Source organism: Aspergillus pseudodeflectus (genome assembly GCF_044049435.1).
Source record: "Aspergillus pseudodeflectus strain CBS 756.74 chromosome Unknown BJX68scaffold_1, whole genome shotgun sequence".
Classification (NCBI taxonomy): domain Eukaryota; kingdom Fungi; phylum Ascomycota; class Eurotiomycetes; order Eurotiales; family Aspergillaceae; genus Aspergillus; species Aspergillus pseudodeflectus.
Window position 1 is genome coordinate 2,413,341 of NW_027263777.1, and position 17,899 is coordinate 2,431,239.

Below are 17,899 nucleotides of genomic sequence, written 5' to 3' on the forward strand. Positions count from 1 at the left end.
GGCACACTCCGCTTAAAGTCTAAGTTGGACCAGCCTCTGGAAGCGCACTAGGCCCGATGCGCGACTGGCCTCTCAGAAGCTCTGCCGCCGTTTGAACTTTGTGGTTTCCCCTCTTCCAGACTCTCTGAGCTTTCTGGTCGCCCCTCCTCGCAGCCCACTCACTCGCTGTCTCGCCTTTCGAAGTTCTGCCACTCGCCGGCGCTCTTTCAGTCTTGTCTAGCTCCAGTTCCACCTCGTCGCCCCCAGTCGCCGGCTCCGTCTTGTTTCCTGTTATCTGTTCCTCTCTCGTCCTAGCGCTAGCCTCTCTCCGGATCGTTCTCCTGCCTGGGGTCTTCTCATTTCTTCTTTCCCACTAGCTACGGTCCCCACTAACGTGCTCTTCATACGGAGTGCTTGCTGACTTCGGGGGTGTCCGATCCACACTCGGCGCCATTCAAGACTTGCTCTACATCGCCTTCCTTTTCCCTCAGCCAACGCTTCTGTATACTTTCTGCTGATTCTCCCAAACCTTTCTTGCTTTTTTCCCTTCCTCCCTCTTCTGCGACCTTTCTCTATACTACTGCGACATCTCCCTCCTCCATGTCCGCTCTTCTCTAACATTTACCGTTCCTCGCTTCCCCTCCTCCTCTCTGCGATCCCGCCATTCGCTCTCACCTCGTCGGACAGTTCGCTCTTTCTGGGATTCCAAACCCTCATCGCGCCTCTTCCACTCCAGCAGTTTGCAGCGCCGCCTGCTCAATTCGAAGTCTTTAGGTCCCTGCCATGGACGGCTTCGACACCATGGCGATGCCGTACCTGGCCTCCCCACTTTCGCTAGCCAATATCCAGGGCTCGGATTACCTCAATGCCTTGCCAGGGATGGACCTCCCAGATCAGCGCTCCAACTTTGATTCGGAAACATTCGTTAGGTTTGTGGTTTCTCCTGGTTGTGCCTGATGCTGTGCTCTAACGGTCCCTCCTACTAGCGGAGATGATCTGACTTTTCCCCATCATACGTTGCCTCCGGAGACTCTCAAAAGATTCTCTGGATATGAGGACCCATTCACGGACATGGTCACACCCTTTGATCCCGCGCCTCCCGCTGAGCCGCCTGCCGACTCGTCTATCGATCATAACAATAAGCTCCTGAGCTTTTCTATTCCGTCATATCCTTTCACACTCCTCGACTATTCCTTTCGGCGCACCTCAATATCAGTCTCCGCTCAGCTACATGGCATGTTCTTTCTTGCCGAATCGCCGTGGACTACTTCTCCGACGGAGAATGCTCCCCCCCAACAAGGTGCGGAGCTAACATGCTACCGTCGAAATCTGTTTCAGATTACTGGCTCAGTAACTCTCCCTCGGGGCTTGCGTTATATCATCACCGACACCGGGGATCGGATACCCATCGTCGCGCAGGAGCTAACCGTATCGGCTACCGAGTCTGTGGAGGGGAACTCGGTAAAGATCATCTCAGTTCCCTGGAAAACTCCCGCTGCAAACGGAAATTCTACCAATGAGGATGCAACAAACGGGAATAACCCAAGCACCGGCGCTCCTAAGGTCGAAAAGGAACCCCCGGCGATCCCATTGGACATGATGGCTGGACAGGACCTAGATACCGACTACGCGACTTTCCCAATTGCCTGGAAGCGCCTTCAATTTCGCGTCGCGACTGCCAACAATGGGCGAAGAAAGGAGCTGCAACAGCACTTTGTGGTCCGGCTGAAGGTCATTGCGACCCTGTCCACTGGCGGAAAGATACAAATTTGCGAGGTACACTCCGGACCGGTCATCGTCCGTGGCCGCAGTCCTCGCAATTTCCAATCCCGCAAGGATCTACCTCTGAGTGGCAGTGCTGCTGCTTCCCGGAAGAATGCTCAAGCTTCCCATACCGCTTCAGCTAGCATAAATCGCACCTCACCCAGCGATTCTGGCCCGCAATCAGGCGTGGCGTCCGCCAGGGCAAAGGCTGGCGTTAAGAGCAGCTCTCCAGAGACTTCCGTGCCTCACCCAACCCAAGCTTCTCCGGATTGGACACAGATTACTTCTCAGGGGGCTGCAGCACTTCCTCCTACAACGATGCCACACTCGTCGATTTACACGCAATCTAGCCCCGAATTCTCGCGGCCGGCAGAGGTCCACCGTCGGACAAGCAACTCCGTTGCAGCTCCCATCAACCTATCTCTCCTAGATGACGATAACTCGGATCTGATCCATCTCAATGACCATGGGCGATCTCTGTCGTCTTTCTCTAATGACCTCGCGTCCAGAAATCTCAGCATTGACTCTTCTGGTCGACCAGCCAAGATGCGCAAAGTTTCTCATGTCGCGCCTCAGACGCAGTCAAGAAGCACATCGGCCACTGTGCCGCTAGTGGGCGCCACGAATTTCCAACAACAATTTGCATCAAGCTTGCCTTTCGCAAGTGAGAGCGCTGATGTGTTGTATGAATACTTTCCGTTACCCATAGAAGACTGGCAGGGACCTGTTGATGCTGTGTACCGCCCACATGTGGTACACCATACGAATATGCCACAGATGAAGTACGTGACGGCCCGAGGTCAGAGCAAGCGATACTTTGCTGCAGAAGACGTATTCTGAAGCAACGTCTTATACTCCTCGGGCGTGCTTTTTCTTCTCATGCTTTACTACGCTGGGCCTCATTAATTTTTTGGGGCCATGTGTCCATCTGGATGGACCTTATATATGTTTCGGAGATCTTCACGTACCATGATTTGATGTCTTTATTTTTGCCGGGCATGTACGGTTATGGGAACGACTACTGGGTGGTTCGGGTGGCGGCGCAATGGAGTCTACTGGATTACCCCCTGGGCCTCATTTCTTGCTTTCCCTCTCCGATTTATTTTTTTCCGTTCGTGTCTATCTTTCTCATCTGATCTGCGCAATGTTTGCGAAAGGAGCTATTCTGGTCTCCTCTCAGATGCATATCATATATCATAATGATCGTGCCTGTTTCTCCCAGGCCTGGGTTGCCTGAAGACGGAGAAGAAAAGCATGATCTAGCATAGCAATATTCGGCTGGCCGTTGAGGCATATATTACCTGAAACAATCATCCCTTCTACTTCTTCTCTTCCCTTGCATCCCGTCGTTGTTCATCTTTCTTGGCCTTGCATACCCCGGCTCTGGTTTTCGGCTCAAGGGTTAGGTGACTGGAAAAGTAGATACTGTGATGTAATTGCATTAGGGCTGGGAACCCGTTGTGTTGATCATAGACGCTAGCAGGCAGGAAAGCAGGTAAAAATGTTCATTTAATGAAGCAGAAAAAAAAAAGAAGGTTCTTGTAGATCGAATAATAATGCAGAAACGAATGTATAAGGAAGCATATGTAGGCATACGCGGTCTAGTATATATTTTGTTCATTACACGAAAACCTCAGATATGTTAGAAAACAACCCAGATTAGTAGAAATCCCGCCAATTGCTCCAACCACGCTCAGCAAGTATCTGCCTTTTTCAGTTTCATCAATCAAAGGTACCCAAGCCCATCTCCGCCAACAACCTCAAGATCCGCCCTAATCTCCCACTCCTTCGCGCCAACCCGCCCAGCGATCTCGGCCTTTCGCTGCTTGCTCATATCCAGGTACTGGAAGAGCAAGTTGCCATCAAGCATGCCCCTTCCGGCACTGGCATCGCTCTCAACAGCGCGGTGCGCCCTGGGGTTCAGACCGCAGGGGTGTTCGAGCGTATTAGTGAGCTGAGACTGGAGAGCCGAGAGGCGGCGGTAGGATTCCTCGGGGACGCAGGTGACGAGGCCGATGGAGCCGTTGTGGGAGGTGACGAGAACTTGGTGGAGCGGGGCGGCGCTGTCAATGTCCATTTCGTCGTCTGGGCTGGAGCCGGAGATGGCGCGCTCGGAGGAGACGAGGGTGCGCGGGAGGAGGGTTACGGTTGAGATGGAGTTGCCTGTGTGGAATTTGCTGCGGTTGAGGAGTTTGTCGCCGTTGGAGGAGTTGGGGTCTTTGGGGAGTGCGTTAGAATCAAAAGAATACCATTGGGGTCTTTCCAGCGGTGTGACCGCGCGGGCGCCTACCTTCAGGATCGTATTGGAGGATGTAGAGATTGCATTCGCTGTCGGCGACGACGATGAAGAGCTTGTTGTCGTCCGGGAGGAAGTCTGCCGCTGATACCTCGAGATAATCGAGGTCCTTGGCGAAGAGGCTCATTTTATAGGGCTCCTCCTGCAGGGTGTATATCTGTTAATACGGGTTCTATCTTTCATGCTGGGGTGGGCATAGAGAAACGTACCGAGTAGCCTGCAAACCAGATACCTTTGACGGCATCTCCTAGGATACACATTCCGGTTCCTTTGAGCTCCTTTGTCACGCTAACATAGCATTGCATATCCATGAATGCAACCGGTAAAAGGGACCCGTCCTCCTTGAGGCCTCTAACTAAACACTTTTGTCCTTGAGCGGCGATCAGGAAGCCCTGTTCACCAATCTCGGAGAGTGCCGTCACAGCTCCCTTGACAGGTTCTTTGCCGATAAGCTTCAACTTACGGTCTGTTTCCGGGTGCTCCGGGTCAGGGACCACTTTGATCACCTCAAAGACATATATGCAGCCCCGCGAAGGTATGTCTTCACCGCGCGTGATTGCAGTGCCTACCACAACCATGTCCCTGCGTTCATGTGTATTCTCAGACACCTCAAGGCTCATGGTCTTCATGGCCATAATGTGTTCGGTGGGATCGAGAGAATAGCTTGAGAAACGTCAGCTACTGAGCTCATAATTCGGCGAGGATACATACCTATCAATCACAGACCATGTTTTGGGGCTGACAACTTTCAGAGAGCTTTGATCCACCTCAGGTAAAAAAGATATCACTTGTGCTGATTAGCCCAGGACCAAAGAGAGAAGTAATGCATAGTACCAACCTTCGTTCCGCCATTCGGGGTGTAACTCATCGTCGTCTGGTAATTTGAACGAGGCTCGCGTGCAGGTACCCAGGACGTACGTTTCAGAAGCAGAGGAATACGTTAGCTGATCAATCTGCTCCCCTATCGGCACCCTTCTCATTGTCCATGGGTGTCCTAGTTGTGTTTCTCTAGGCAGTTTTGCGAGCCGGACGACACCCTAAGACCCAAGATTAGTAAGAACAGCCAACATCTGTGGGAAAGATAGCGCACATTCCAGTCAAGATACGCGAATCCTTTATCGGGGCTACTGAAGGACCCAAGGCCTCCGACATGACCACCTCTTAGACGCATAAAATGAGGCGAAGCCGTTGGAGTCCGAAAGACGAACCCCGCTGACGGCCCAGGCAGGAAGATGGTGCAGTACCCCGAGATGTTCGTTAGAATGCGAAGAGGCTTCAAGTTTGACTGCTCGTCATCTGCCTTGGTAGGAATACTTGGAAGAACATGGTTCGACTCTTTAAAGAACTTGAGGCCACCTGGTTCCTCGCCGGTAGAGGTACCGAGGAACGGTCTATACACCACGATGTCATCGGTCTCGGTCCGCAACTTTAATCGGTCTAAATTAGCGTATGTCTACTAGCGGGGATTGAGTAGCGTACAATCAGGTAGGGCATACTGCTCCAGAGATCACCGAGGTCTGCAACAGTTACCTGTACCAAACGCTCGCGCGTAGTAGATCGTTTCGGTAGCTCAGTCGACAGGATAGGCGGCAAGCAACTGACACCTTCAATGATTGAGACAAGCTTTTGGTCTGGCAATTGGTATATCTAGTTCAATCCACGAGCGTTAGCTGGCAATCCAGCAAAGTTCTCACAAACTCACAAATAATTGGTGATCTTGACTCAGCAGGAATAAAACCGTGCTGCTCCCGGGCGAGTTGGATGTATTAGGCTTTGAAAACGCGAAAAGGCCATTCTTGTCGAGGTATATGGAAGCGGACAGCCACTTTCGAGCGGCGGCATCTTCCGGTACCGCCACTTCATCTAGATCACCGCTCTCATCGACTTGGAGTAGCAATAACGATGAATCGTCACGTATGATAGCCAGATAAGGATCCGCAATACTGGCACTGACAGCCACCCGTTCTTCGTTGGTCTCATCATCCCATATAGGATAAATCTGGGCCAACCCCAGGTCTAGTCGAATTAGCTTCTATTTGGTGGCTTTTCATGACAGCGACTTACCAGCATCATAACTTCGGACCTCATTCCGTAAGATCTGAATCACTCTTTTCTTGCTCGGCAAAGCTCCGATTTCTACAGTCAAATCGTGGTTAGGGTTGAACTCTGGCGCCGGGAATTGTTTCAATCCATCTTCTAGGATGAACACCTCAGATTCCTCCTTGTCGGCGCCTTCTTGCTTTGATAATATGACAAAGTCGCGATATCTTTGCTCATTGTCACCGGCTAGGGGTTGGGCTATAGAGACCGTCCAGAGAGCATCCGCTGAATCCGTGCGCATTGAATCAAGAACCAATGGGTCAATTTCCCGATTCATAACTACCAATGCGCCACCCCCATCAGAGCCCTGCGCTGCAACGAGTTCAAGATCAGATACCTTGTTCTCTGATTGCCCGCCGTCCGTAATGACTGCGGAGTTCTTTCCCATCACAATGTCTCGTATAGGACCAGGGCTAAACAGCCTGTCGTGAACCTGCAGACTTTCCAACCCTGCGGAAGAAGAATTGATCGCCTGAGCCTGTCGATTGTTCGTTGTTGTGTCAGGCGCAGAAGAATAGAGATCATCCTCATAGACGTCATCATCGCTATCGTCCGAGAGGTCTCCTGAAGCATTCGCCGTATGTTTCGCCAGGGATTTGGACTTCTTCGTGGACAAAGAAGCATGTGGCCAACCCAAAAGCACGGAATCCGCATCCTCGCTACCAAAGAAGACCCTCCCGTCACCGAGGAAAGCAGAGGACGAGGCGGTCGAAGACATGAAAGTTTCTGTTTTCTTTGCTAGGAGAACAACAGAGATTCCAGAGACTGACCTCCCGTCAAGCTTAAAGCTAACAATCGCCATTTTCCCGGTGGAGAGGACTAAAAGCAGATCTCCATTACCCTCGGAAACCCTCTCCACGACACAGTTTTCCAGCCGTAGAGACAAGTCCGATTGATCAGTCATAGAGAAAGAAGATGCCTGTCTAGAGAACTCGTTGACCCCCACAGCATTGGTTTTGCCTGCCTGGTCGACATGCACGAGTTCGTTAGATCCGATAAGTAGCGACCCGCCGACAGGGGGTGGCAGAGCCACCACTTTGAACAAGTCGCTAGGTAGTCTAGTAACGGAAAGTAAGGTTGTAGAGGCTCGCTGTTCCAAATCAAGTGTAAAGACCGTGTAATAGACAACATCTTTCCGTTCGTGGAGTAGAGCCGTTGAAGTTGCGACCTGCGAGTACAATATACCAAAAGTTGGCTCCCTATACTCATAAAGAAAAGCTAGACTTTTGGGATGAATGATTGATGGATCCAGCGCAGTCAATGGTAAGACGAATGATGAAGCATAAGGAGTATGATGTGCAGTAGCGACTTTGTCTTTAGTTTCATCGCGAATCTTTGAGCCACCGCTTTCTAGATTCTCGTCATCAAGGTTTGCTCCATATTCGTCCATCACTAGGTCATCTCCTGCCTGGTGGAATGGTATAATGGCGAGGTTTCGAGCCCCGAACTGGAAAACCGCGCATCTACTGCTCGGGTCTGCGCTCAGTATACTGCCGTAGTTGGCCAAGTCAGATGCCCATGGACTACGGGTCATATCATCGCGTTCATAATAGTGGATTGAGATGGTGCAGATGCCGTAACGCTCTGGATCCCACTCGATCAAGCTAAGTTTAGCATCACGAAAGGCAATAAGTACGCCCTCTCCGCCGCTTTTGGTATTCAGGATCTTGACGCGGCAAAGATCCGTTATTGTTCCAGGCAACGAGTATTCCCTTTCCAAGACCAGCTTGTCCGTGCTTTGCCCTTGGTGAATCAATCCGGAATCCGGTTTCTCTGAGCGAGACGGGACAGTGCGCACGGAAAATATCTGAAGCTGCGACGTCCTGGCAACGATCAGGTTACTGGCCGTCACGGAGAGAAAGGGCACGGCCAATGCATGAGTGACTCCCGTCGGGGGGAGTAATTCAGTATAGCACTGCATCGCGGTTGAAATTCGTGGGACCCCGTCGGGGCAGGTTATGCTATTCCGCTTAGACTAAGTTGCGCGCGCGACGACATCGCCCGAGAAACAAAGGTGGAATTCAGAGAGCCGCGTGGTATAAGAGCCGCAATATCATCAATCGTAATAAATCATTAAGGAATTATCGCTGTGAAGAACTTCGGAGCTCCGTTGCTGTTCCGACTGGCATATTTTCCGACTCCGCACGACTGGCGCAGAAGAGCTCCGCGTGAGCACGTGATCAAAGCTCACTCTTCAAGAGCCAATGACGTAACGCGAAGCAAGTCCTCCTCAAGCATCGACTTGACAACGTCCGGCTACATCTCCTGAGGACCAGAGTCATTAGAGCTTCATTAGTCGCATCATGGCTCTCTTACAGACGTCTCTTATCTGGGTCGTCTATGCGATCGTGGTGGCTGTTCTATTCACGGTTGCCTCCGTCTTCGTCTATGTTTATCAGACTCCTCGCGACCGCTCCCCATCAGTGACTGTGACTTGTATTATCGCAATCGCATGTCTTCTTGCGACCACTCTCCTACTACCTGTTGATGTTGCACTGGTTTCCTCCACTGTCTCTACTGCCGTCGGTCAGCGGAAAGACTGGGCAAGTCAAGAGGTAGTGGATAAAATTATTTTCTCTCTGACCCTTGTATACTACTTTTTATATTCCGTGGACATTCTCCTCTGTCTTCTCATTATTCCATTTATCTACTTTTGGTATGAAGAGTATGATGAAGTGGCTGCTCAAACAGGAGAACAAAGCTTCGGACAACGATTCTGGGGCGCTTTCAAATATACACTGTCCTTTGTTGCCATATTGATCATTTTGTTTCTCGTCGGCTTCTTCGTGCCCGTTTCCAAATCTGATGACGACAATGGATTAGACTTTTTCAAGAGACTGCTCACGGAGAACCGTAAGTAACCTCGAAAATCTGCTGCTTCTAGGTGCTGACCGTTCTTTTTAGGCGGCGAGCGCGCTCTGACTTTTGCTGTTGGTCTGTTAACCACGATTGGGATGTGTGTATTTGTTTTACATACCTCGACAGGGCTTGCCGTTCTTCCTGTTCGGCTTATCAAGGGCGGCCCTTCCGTATCAAACCAGAATTTCAAGGCAAACTCTGTCGTACAGCTCGAGTCGAACAGAGAACGCCAGCGACAACTAGAAGGTCGATGCGGCGGCAATTATGACCATTTGTCCTCCAAAGACCGCAGAGAGCTGGACGCTCTGGTACGAGAAGAGAGAACACTGATTAGAAGGCAGCGCCTGGCGGAAGAAGCTGAAGGGGAATCTCAGAGCCTTCTTATGAGAGCATGGTACAGGCTTGAAGCTATCTTCCGCCCATTCAAGCTCTTGGGAGGTGTACTACTATTGTTGGTCGTGCTACTGACTTGGATTTCTATGCTCTTAACGGCAATTGACAAGGCCAAGAACTCAATCTGCAAGCGTCGGTGCGGGTACATACTCGGACATATCAACATCTTCAACCCGATCAACCAAATTTTCGTTCAGTCGGCTAAAGTGTTTCCGATCGACTACGTGATCTTCACCATACTTGTGCTGATATTTTTCTTCGGCTCTGTGGTTGGCATTGCTACCGTTGGTATCCGATTCTTATGGATCAACATCTTTCAGGTTCGCAAAGGGTATACTTCCCCACAGGCCCTATTGTTGATGACAGCCATGTTGATGCTGTCAATACTGGCGCTTAACTACACGATAACCATGGTTGCTGCCCCTCAGTATGCAACTTTTGGGCCTCAAACATTTTGTGATCGCTCACCTGATTCGTCTGGAAGACTACCCGACTGTCAGGAGACCAAACACTCTGTCAAACCTTGCTCGGAAGCAATTGGTAACGAGGCAGCCCGAGCGGTTTGCACCCCTAGCGTTGCCAGTACGCTTCTCAATCGACTGACGATACGCTTTCCGTTCTTCGGTGTAATCTTCTTCTGGGCCCAGTTTGCCTTTCTTGGTATCTTGCATCCCAGCCCAAGATAAACCAAAGCTACCACTAATGCATCTACTACTCACAGGTATCCACCTACTTGCTTTGGTCACTTCTCTTCTACGATCTCCGAAATTGGACGAACGGCAGCTTGACGAGGATGCGGAAAATGCGGAGGAGGAGGCTCTTCTGGCAAGTAATAGAAGACGTGCCGATACTCAGTGGCAGGACGTTATAGGCAGAGCCAGCAGGCGTGACGAAGTTTAAGAGAGAGAGAGAGAGAGAAAAAACCGAGTGTATTAGCACCATTAATTCGTTACTTTATGATATAATGTTTGGTGGCTTTTGCAGTCGATAAAATATGATTCTCAAATATCACCACCCCGGCTCTGCTCGATCTGTTGACTCGACACATGCACAAGTATCGATAATATACCCCTCGAGGAGTCGCACTCGATGCATTCATGGCCTGACCCGATTATTTAAGAGCGCAAGTGCACTTTCAAATGCCTTTACAACATCCATGTCTGTATGCAGTTGTCAGAGCTGGCCATTCAATGATTGAAGTGAACGACATACAATGATTTCTCTTCTTCTCCAAGCTTTCCTCGGAATTTTGAACATGATTCATCTGCGTCCTGAACCTGAAGACAGTTTAGCATTGCGTCAACGTAGAAAACATTCGGCGAAGTGGTTGACCAACCTTTTCAGAGCCCTAGTCTCATCATGGGCGACGGTGGTCTGCGACCAAGATGTAAAAATCTAAGCAGTATGGTTAGCATGATGCGCCTAAGGATAGCTTGTTGCAAAGTACCTGAAGCAGTTTTGTGATTTGATCTCTTAATTCCCCCTCGGCCTTTTCATGTTCTTCCATCATCTGCATGTAGCTGCTTTCTAGCTCAGACCAGTCACAGTCCTTGATGCGTTCTTTGAGCTGCGATTCTTTTTCGGAGGGACCACGCGCCTCAGTGGTAGTCGCGAGTTTTGCTCGAGTTGCCTCAGACTTCCGGCTAGGGATGCGAGAGGGTGTTTGTGTCTTATCCCCCGCACCCATAGTGATTGTTGAGTGTAGGACTTGTCGTCTGTCAATTAGTTCAGGTCAGTATGTCAGGGCGACTTGGACTTTTCTCTGCTGATACTGTCTCTGTGACTTGAAACTCGGCCAAATCAACAACAGCTCAGCATCACTTCTCCACATTCAAGAGTCAATATCCTTTCGACCATCCGGTTGCGTAGTAGTCTGTTTCGGGTGTAAAGTTTCAGTGCGCCGGAAGAGCTGCGTCTGAGATAGATCTAGTAGTAGATTGATTGTTTGTTCGAGTTGGGGAAAATCTAGTTCAACGCAGATTTGGCGCACCTCGTTGATGTACCTGGTAGTTTCTTGCTTTGTTATCGCCAATGTTTTACAGTCATACATCCCCGTTTTATGTCTTAATTCCTATGGCTCTTCATTTGTTGGATTCATAAACCTAGGTAGCATCTTGCCTTGACTCGTTGCCAGACGAGTTCTCGAACAATGAGAGGCCAGCCTGGGTCAGGTCACTTGTATGCCTGAGGCATTATCAGGTGACGTCTTCAAGGAGCCGGGTGAGCCTTTCAAGTCGATCACTTGCATCGATCTTACTCCATTCAACACGACCCGATACCGCCTGCGCATCCACGATCTTTCCGAAATATACTTGGAGAAAGCCATGATACATCGCTGCTCCCATGCACCTCTTCTGCTTTTCCAGCCATCACACATGGGTCCCTATTTGAGCAGCAGGACAACTAACCGATACCTGATGACTCCGGTCCCTGAACTATCATCGCCGCGAAACCCGATTAAAGTACTGCAAGTCTCCTGAAATGAGTTGCGACATATGTGCTCGTGCTCACACCTCACGCTTACGCCTCTTTTGCTCAACGTGTGCCCGCAACTCACTCTATCAGGTACGCCTCGAAAGCGCCAGCGTCCTCTTGGAGAAGGAAAATCTGGGCCAACAAATCGAAGATGCCGTGGCATACAAGTCAAGCGCAGAGAAAATCTCAACCGAGCTAGGGAAACATGATGCTGTGTCGGAGAATGGAAGCTCCAAGCTTTGGACTTTACAGAGTATTGGCAATATGCAAGCCCAGTCTGCTGGGAGAATGAAGATGCTTGCCACCCAGATTGAAAGCCTACGGTCCGAGATTCAGAATAGGAATGTTGATATCTCAAAACGCAGGCTAGAACTAGCCCGACGGCGCTCCGACTCGGAATCCGCCAAATATCAACTCGCCGAACGCGAGACAGGAGCACTGACCAGTATCCAAAACAATCACAAGAGGACGGATCATCTCTGGAACTCTCTACATACTAAAACAGCCGAAGCCCGGATATTCCTATGCCGAGAAGTCGCCAGCCTCTACGGCCTAAGGCAAAAGGTCAGAAAGCGGGACAATGGGCTCAAGGAATCATACATGATTGGAGGTGTCAACATCTTCGACCTTAGGGACTTGAATGGGAAGCTCTCCCTATTCTCTTTGTGTCTACCTTGAAAGCTAATACTCGAACAGGTGCCAATGCCGAAGAACTCTCAACTTCGTTTTCCTACATAGCCCACATGGTTGTGCTCGTCTCGCATTATTTGTCTCTAAGGCTACCGGCGGAGATTACACTTCCACACAGAAACTATCCTACACCAACCATATACACTCCATCCGCATCGTATCATGCGCGAGAGACAGCCTCGATGCCGTCAAACCAGTCATCGTCATCAGGCTCAACATCCCGGGATGTTGATAGGCATCCTCCCCCACATCGGCCTCGACCGCTTTGTATCAAAAAAAAGCTGTCTGAGGTGGCAAAGGATGATCTTAGGGCATATGGCTTTTTCATAGAAGGAGTCGCATTACTAGCCTGGAACGTATCCTGGCTATGCCGCAGCCAGGGTCTTAATCACGGATCTGATTCCTGGGAGGATGTTTGCGACATTGGAAAAAATCTGTGGCAGCTTCTCGTTGCACCCCCGGGAAACCCGTCCACTTTGATAAGGACCCTTGCCAGTCGCGATACTCAAGCCAAAAACAAGACCCCCAAGGACTCCCCAAGGACCACCCTTCACCGAACTAAATCCTTCCCTATGCTTGGTCACTATTCGCATGGCACCGCGCACTCCTTTTTGGGCGCGTCTGAAGGGACCGACTTCATCCGAAACTGGAGATTACCAGCTCCAACAAAGGTTACCGACAGGTTGAAATCTACCCTGATGGGTGAAATAACCAGCGCTGAATGGGAAGTGGTGGAGGAAAAGGAATGGAATGCCGCTCGCCAATCTGGAAACGGTTCAAACAATGTTCGTGGTTCATGCACAGATTCTCTTGTTTTTACTAATGCGCACAGTAATCCCCATCAGTCAAATGGGACCAGTGGCTGGACTAAACTTAGAACTAGATAATTGCTATACTCAATCCTTGAACGACACGACATCTATACTACGTAGTATGCTTCTTCCTGCTGTACTATGTTGGTAGTAGTTTTGAACCAAGGGCTCAAGTTGTCATTGGTTTGTAGTTGTAGTCGGGTGGGGCGAATACCTTACTAAGCCGATTGACTGATTGATAAGATGGTGTATCGGAGCTCGGAGTGTCAGGAGCAACGTGTGTTCTCTCAAGTCTTCAAGTCCAGGCCCACGTTCGCAACCCACCATCCCCGCCATGCCTACTTTCGGTCTATGAGAGCCAAATTGACGTTTCCTTCTGGATTGCACTCAGTAGTTGCGCCTTTACTCGGTTAATACCCTTTGCTTTCATGTTTCGATGCCTGGTCACCGTGCCATCTAACACACTCTTATTGGCTTGAATCGCCTTTTGGTCATGGATGTGACGGAAATTCAAGAGGCATACAATAAGTAATCAGATATAAACAGCTTCATGATGTCACGACATGCGGATATGGGCACTTTCGGTAACTCATGGAGCATTTGCTGGGTTAGAGACCAATGCTAACTAGCTATCATAGGATCTCAGCTTTCAGGAATACCAGACGCCCTCCTCCGAGACGAACTCTACAGAAGAAATGTATATCGTGATACGGACGAAGCCAAGCCAACATGTGGCTCAAGTAAGCAAGGCGCCTACAACACTCCAGTTCATGTGATGGCGCTTTTTCTCATCCTTATACTAAGCACTCTAGGTATGTTAGTACCGTGCTCTGTTCGGTTACCTCCAGCTAATGTTATACTCACAAACAAAAGCATGTTCCTTCCCCATCCTTGCTCGCCGGTTTCCGAGTCTACCTATTCCCCGCCGATTTCTCTTCTTATCTCGCCACTTCGGAACGGGCGTTTTGATTGCGACAGCATTCGTCCATCTACTCCCCACGGCATTTGTGTCGCTAACGGACCCATGTCTTCCCCGGTTCTGGAGTGAAACATATCGCGCTATGCCTGGCTTTGTTGCAATGATATCAGTCTTTGTCGTCGTCTTGGTGGAGATGTTTTTTGCTATGAAGGGGGCTGGCCATGTCCATGGGAGCGAGTATGACCAATTAATGGGCGAAGGCACCGAGTTACCCGGTGATGACCAAAATGGGGATCAGAACTACTCGCGTCTTCACGCAAGGGGATCAACAGATAATATCAATCTTTCACCAATGCCTGAGATTCGCACGCCTTCGTCGACCACCCAAAGGTACGACCTGCACACGCAGAATTCGACTGATGAGCTCGATCCAGAGGGCGCTACAACAAATCTCCTCAAAGAGGATGAGGATATGGACCGCGGAGACAGCGGCAGAAATGAAATTCCTCGCGTTAACGGAAACCACCGCCATACCTCCCATTCCCACCATCACCGCTCCCAGTCGGGAATGTCTCACATAGATCCCAAGTTATCAATGCAAAACCCGCAGCGGCAGCTTTTGCAATGTCTCTTGCTTGAGGCTGGCATCCTCTTCCACAGCATATTCATCGGAATGGCCGTTAGCGTTGCAACAGGCACATCTTTCGTTGTCCTTTTAGTGGCTATCTGCTTCCACCAGACATTCGAGGGCTTCGCCCTCGGTTCCCGAATCGCATCTCTGATTCCGGATCTCTTTCCTCCTTCCTCCGTGAAACCTTGGCTCATGTCCCTCGCCTATGGGGCTACAACCCCAATTGGTCAGGCCATCGGCCTTGTTCTACACAATATGTATGACCCAGCCAGCGCTACGGGTCTTCTTATGGTTGGCATTACCAATGCAATCAGCAGCGGGCTTCTGCTTTTCGCCGGGTTGGTCGAACTTCTGGCTGAGGACTTCTTGAGCGAAGCAAGTTATGTTACGTTACGAGGCCAGCGCCGGGTTGAGGCTTGTATAGCTGTTGCTGCTGGTGCTCTATTAATGGCATTTGTGGGTGCGTTTGCCTAGGTTGGAACTCGGATTTCAAGTTCACTACGATGTCCTAGTCTATAGATTACCTCGTATATACTATATGCTTGGATTCTTTGGTTCTACACCATCTTATAGAAATCATACCTTGGGAGCCCATATGTGTGCGACACTGCATACTAGTTGTTTGCCGTCAAGGGCTGGGTCTTTCGCTTCGTCTACATACTGCAGAGGACCGCAAAAGATTGAAGTCCGACTTCTCAGACGTCTTATAATGTTGGCGTAATGTCTGGAATCGGATTGGGGTTGCTCCTCCTCCAGCTTGGCACAGTGGCAGCTAACTACCAACAGTATGCGCATAATGCTAGTTCACAAGGATGCGAGGCATCCTTTTCTCCGAGGCCGCCTGGACCATGTGGAAATGATCGATTTCTGACAAACGTTATTTGGAGTACTTTCTCGATTCTCAGCGGTATATTGTTACCCTGTGGCACGATAGCTCAAGGCACAGGGTAACAGAACAAATCATATACTAGTATACACTGTGTATGCACAAATAAGTGAACTCGAACATATCCGAGCCATTTTTAGTGTATTCGTCGCTCTTGGCTCTGGATGTGTATGATCCGTCATCAGAGGGTACAAAAACCGTCCTCGTAACAATATATAAATTAATATAAGTATATCCACTTTATCTCTTCTACTGCCTATACGATGGTAGATATCCATGCAAAAGATCCATAATCTCACAATGCGTAACGTCATGACAGAGCCATCGTGACTCTAATATTTTGTAGCGGCGACAAGGCGCATATTCACACCGAGGTCGTCATCTAGGCAAGGTACTCAACAACCAGAGCACTGGCACCGCCACCTCCGTTGCAGATACCCGCACAGCCAATCTTGCCCTTTTGAGCCTTCAGGACTCCAAGCAAGGTTGAAAGAATACGGGCACCACTGGCTCCTAGAGGGTGGCCAATGGCCACGGCACCACCGTGGATGTTTACTTTCTCTGCGGGAAGCCCAAGCAACTTGATGTTGGCAAGGGCAACCACACTGAATGCCTCGTTGATCTCAAAGGCGTCAACGTCATCCTGTGACACGCCGGCGTGCTTGAGAGCCTTGGGCATCGCAAGCGCAGGGGAAGTTGTGAATTTGCTGGGCTGCTGTTCGGCATCACCCCATCCAAGAATCTTTGCAACTGGCTTCAGGTTGAGTTCCTTCAGCTTGGCCTCAGACACAAGGACAACAGCAGCGGCACCATCGTTGAGAGGAGAGGAGTTAGGGGCGGTGACGGTTCCAGTTCCAGGAATGAAGGCGGGCTTCATAGCACGAAGCTTATCGGGGTTAAGCTTTGAGAACCAATGTCAGCGCTTCGGATACAGACACGTCGATACTGTCAGTACTTACGTTCTTGGGCTCGTCGTCTTGCGAGACAGTAACACCTGGCTTGCCCCTGAATCCTGGCAGCTCGATGGGAGCAATCTCATCGTCAAAGAGGCCGGCCTTCTGAGCAGCCTGGGCCTTCTCATAAGTGCGGATGGCATAGTTGTCCTGATCCTCTCGACTGAACCCGTGGTCTTGAGCACATTCCTCTGCCTGCAGACCCATAAGTTCCTGCTTGCCGACATCCGTCAGGCCATCCTTCACGATTCCGTCGACCATGGTTTGGTTTCCATATTTCGCCCCGGTGCGAAGGTTGGGAAGGTAGTGAGGAGTGTTCGACATAGATTCGGTTCCACCAGCCACAACGATGTCGGCGTTTCCGGTCATGATGGTCTGAGCACCCAAAATGACAGCCTTCAAGCCCGAAGCGCAAACCTTGTTGACTGTAGTGCAAATTGTGGAAGCCTCAAGGCCAGCGCCAAGGGCACATTGTCTAGCGGGATTTTGACCGACACTGTTCAGACAATGTAAGTAAAAGTCAATAGCCTGGGGCGCGTTCTAATACTTTGCGGACAGAACATTTCCAAAGAACACCTCCTCAACGTCGGATGGCTTAATACCATTGGCTCTTTCGACAGCAGCTGAATCGCCTGTTAGAAAGCTTGAAGCACCTTGCGCCTGAAAGCGAACGTTCGTACCTTTGATCGCATGAGAACCCAATTGCGGGGCAGTCTGGCTGGAGAGAGAACTGTAGAAGCAAGTCAGCGTCTGGTTGGGGATGCAATGCAGCAAGCATGTAGGCATTCTTACCCTAGGAATCCACCGACAGGAGTACGGGCATAGGACACAATGTAGACGGGAGGAAGAGAAGCCATGCTGGGAGGCAAATTGGAAGATTCGTTATGTGCGGGGTGGGTATGAAACTTTGTGGTTAAGCTTTTAAGCCACGAAAGAACGAGGTACGCGAAGGTGAATTGGACAGGCGATTTGAGATGAGGAAGCGCAAACAAGAGCCCAGCCCCCTTTTATAAACCAAAAATTGAACAGATTGAGGAGGACAAGCGGAGCGGTGTCGGCCACCGGTGGTGGGGTGTGACAGAGAGTACCGTGTAGTAAATCGGAACGCCAAGCTCGGCGGCAGAAGTTCCTGAAGTTACCCC

The 17,899-nt window shown here is 50.2% G+C and overlaps 6 protein-coding genes across 6 annotated transcripts; 3 read left to right on the plus strand and 3 right to left on the minus strand.

The window, feature by feature from the left end:
- The first annotated feature begins 407 nt into the window (after positions 1–407).
- BJX68DRAFT_18966 (NDT80/PhoG-like DNA-binding family protein) lies at positions 408–2,713 on the plus strand. The gene is made up of 2 exons (XM_071037353.1): positions 408–908; positions 966–2,713. The coding sequence occupies exons 1-2, from the start codon at positions 763–765 to the stop codon at positions 2,581–2,583; spliced, it is 1,764 nt and encodes a 587-aa protein (XP_070906252.1). The 5' UTR covers positions 408–762; the 3' UTR covers positions 2,584–2,713.
- A 618-nt stretch (positions 2,714–3,331) lies between these two features.
- Positions 3,332–8,255, minus strand: BJX68DRAFT_18974 (cleavage/polyadenylation factor CFT1). The gene is made up of 9 exons (XM_071037354.1): positions 6,104–8,255; positions 5,742–6,055; positions 5,519–5,686; positions 5,130–5,465; positions 4,878–5,076; positions 4,751–4,826; positions 4,249–4,702; positions 4,034–4,181; positions 3,332–3,960 (listed from the first exon to the last, which is right to left on the minus strand). Exons 1-9 carry the CDS (start codon positions 8,058–8,060, stop codon positions 3,470–3,472), a joined length of 4,143 nt encoding a protein of 1,380 aa, XP_070906253.1. The 5' UTR covers positions 8,061–8,255; the 3' UTR covers positions 3,332–3,469.
- A 124-nt stretch (positions 8,256–8,379) lies between these two features.
- On the plus strand, positions 8,380–10,360 carry BJX68DRAFT_224080 (putative LMBR1 domain protein). Its single transcript, XM_071038220.1, has 3 exons — positions 8,380–8,992; positions 9,044–10,051; positions 10,113–10,360. The coding sequence occupies exons 1-3, from the start codon at positions 8,443–8,445 to the stop codon at positions 10,289–10,291; spliced, it is 1,737 nt and encodes a 578-aa protein (XP_070906254.1). The 5' UTR covers positions 8,380–8,442; the 3' UTR covers positions 10,292–10,360.
- On the minus strand, positions 10,361–11,516 carry BJX68DRAFT_224082 (uncharacterized protein). Its single transcript, XM_071038221.1, has 4 exons — positions 10,839–11,516; positions 10,728–10,786; positions 10,604–10,668; positions 10,361–10,551 (listed from the first exon to the last, which is right to left on the minus strand). Exons 1-4 carry the CDS (start codon positions 11,076–11,078, stop codon positions 10,487–10,489), a joined length of 429 nt encoding a protein of 142 aa, XP_070906255.1. The 5' UTR covers positions 11,079–11,516; the 3' UTR covers positions 10,361–10,486.
- Positions 11,517–11,872: 356 nt separating this feature from the next.
- On the plus strand, positions 11,873–15,392 carry BJX68DRAFT_251843 (putative ZIP family zinc transporter; the record flags this gene model as incomplete). Its single annotated transcript, XM_071042460.1, has 6 exons — positions 11,873–12,211; positions 12,296–12,533; positions 12,563–13,387; positions 13,440–13,487; positions 14,007–14,180; positions 14,242–15,392. 6 exons carry the CDS (start codon positions 11,873–11,875, stop codon positions 15,390–15,392), a joined length of 2,775 nt encoding a protein of 924 aa, XP_070906256.1.
- A 113-nt stretch (positions 15,393–15,505) lies between these two features.
- Positions 15,506–17,866, minus strand: erg10B (acetyl-CoA C-acetyltransferase). Its single transcript, XM_071038222.1, has 5 exons — positions 17,550–17,866; positions 17,438–17,487; positions 17,305–17,380; positions 16,764–17,253; positions 15,506–16,705 (listed from the first exon to the last, which is right to left on the minus strand). Exons 1-5 carry the CDS (start codon positions 17,612–17,614, stop codon positions 16,187–16,189), a joined length of 1,200 nt encoding a protein of 399 aa, XP_070906257.1. The 5' UTR covers positions 17,615–17,866; the 3' UTR covers positions 15,506–16,186.
- Positions 17,867–17,899: the final 33 nt, after the last annotated feature.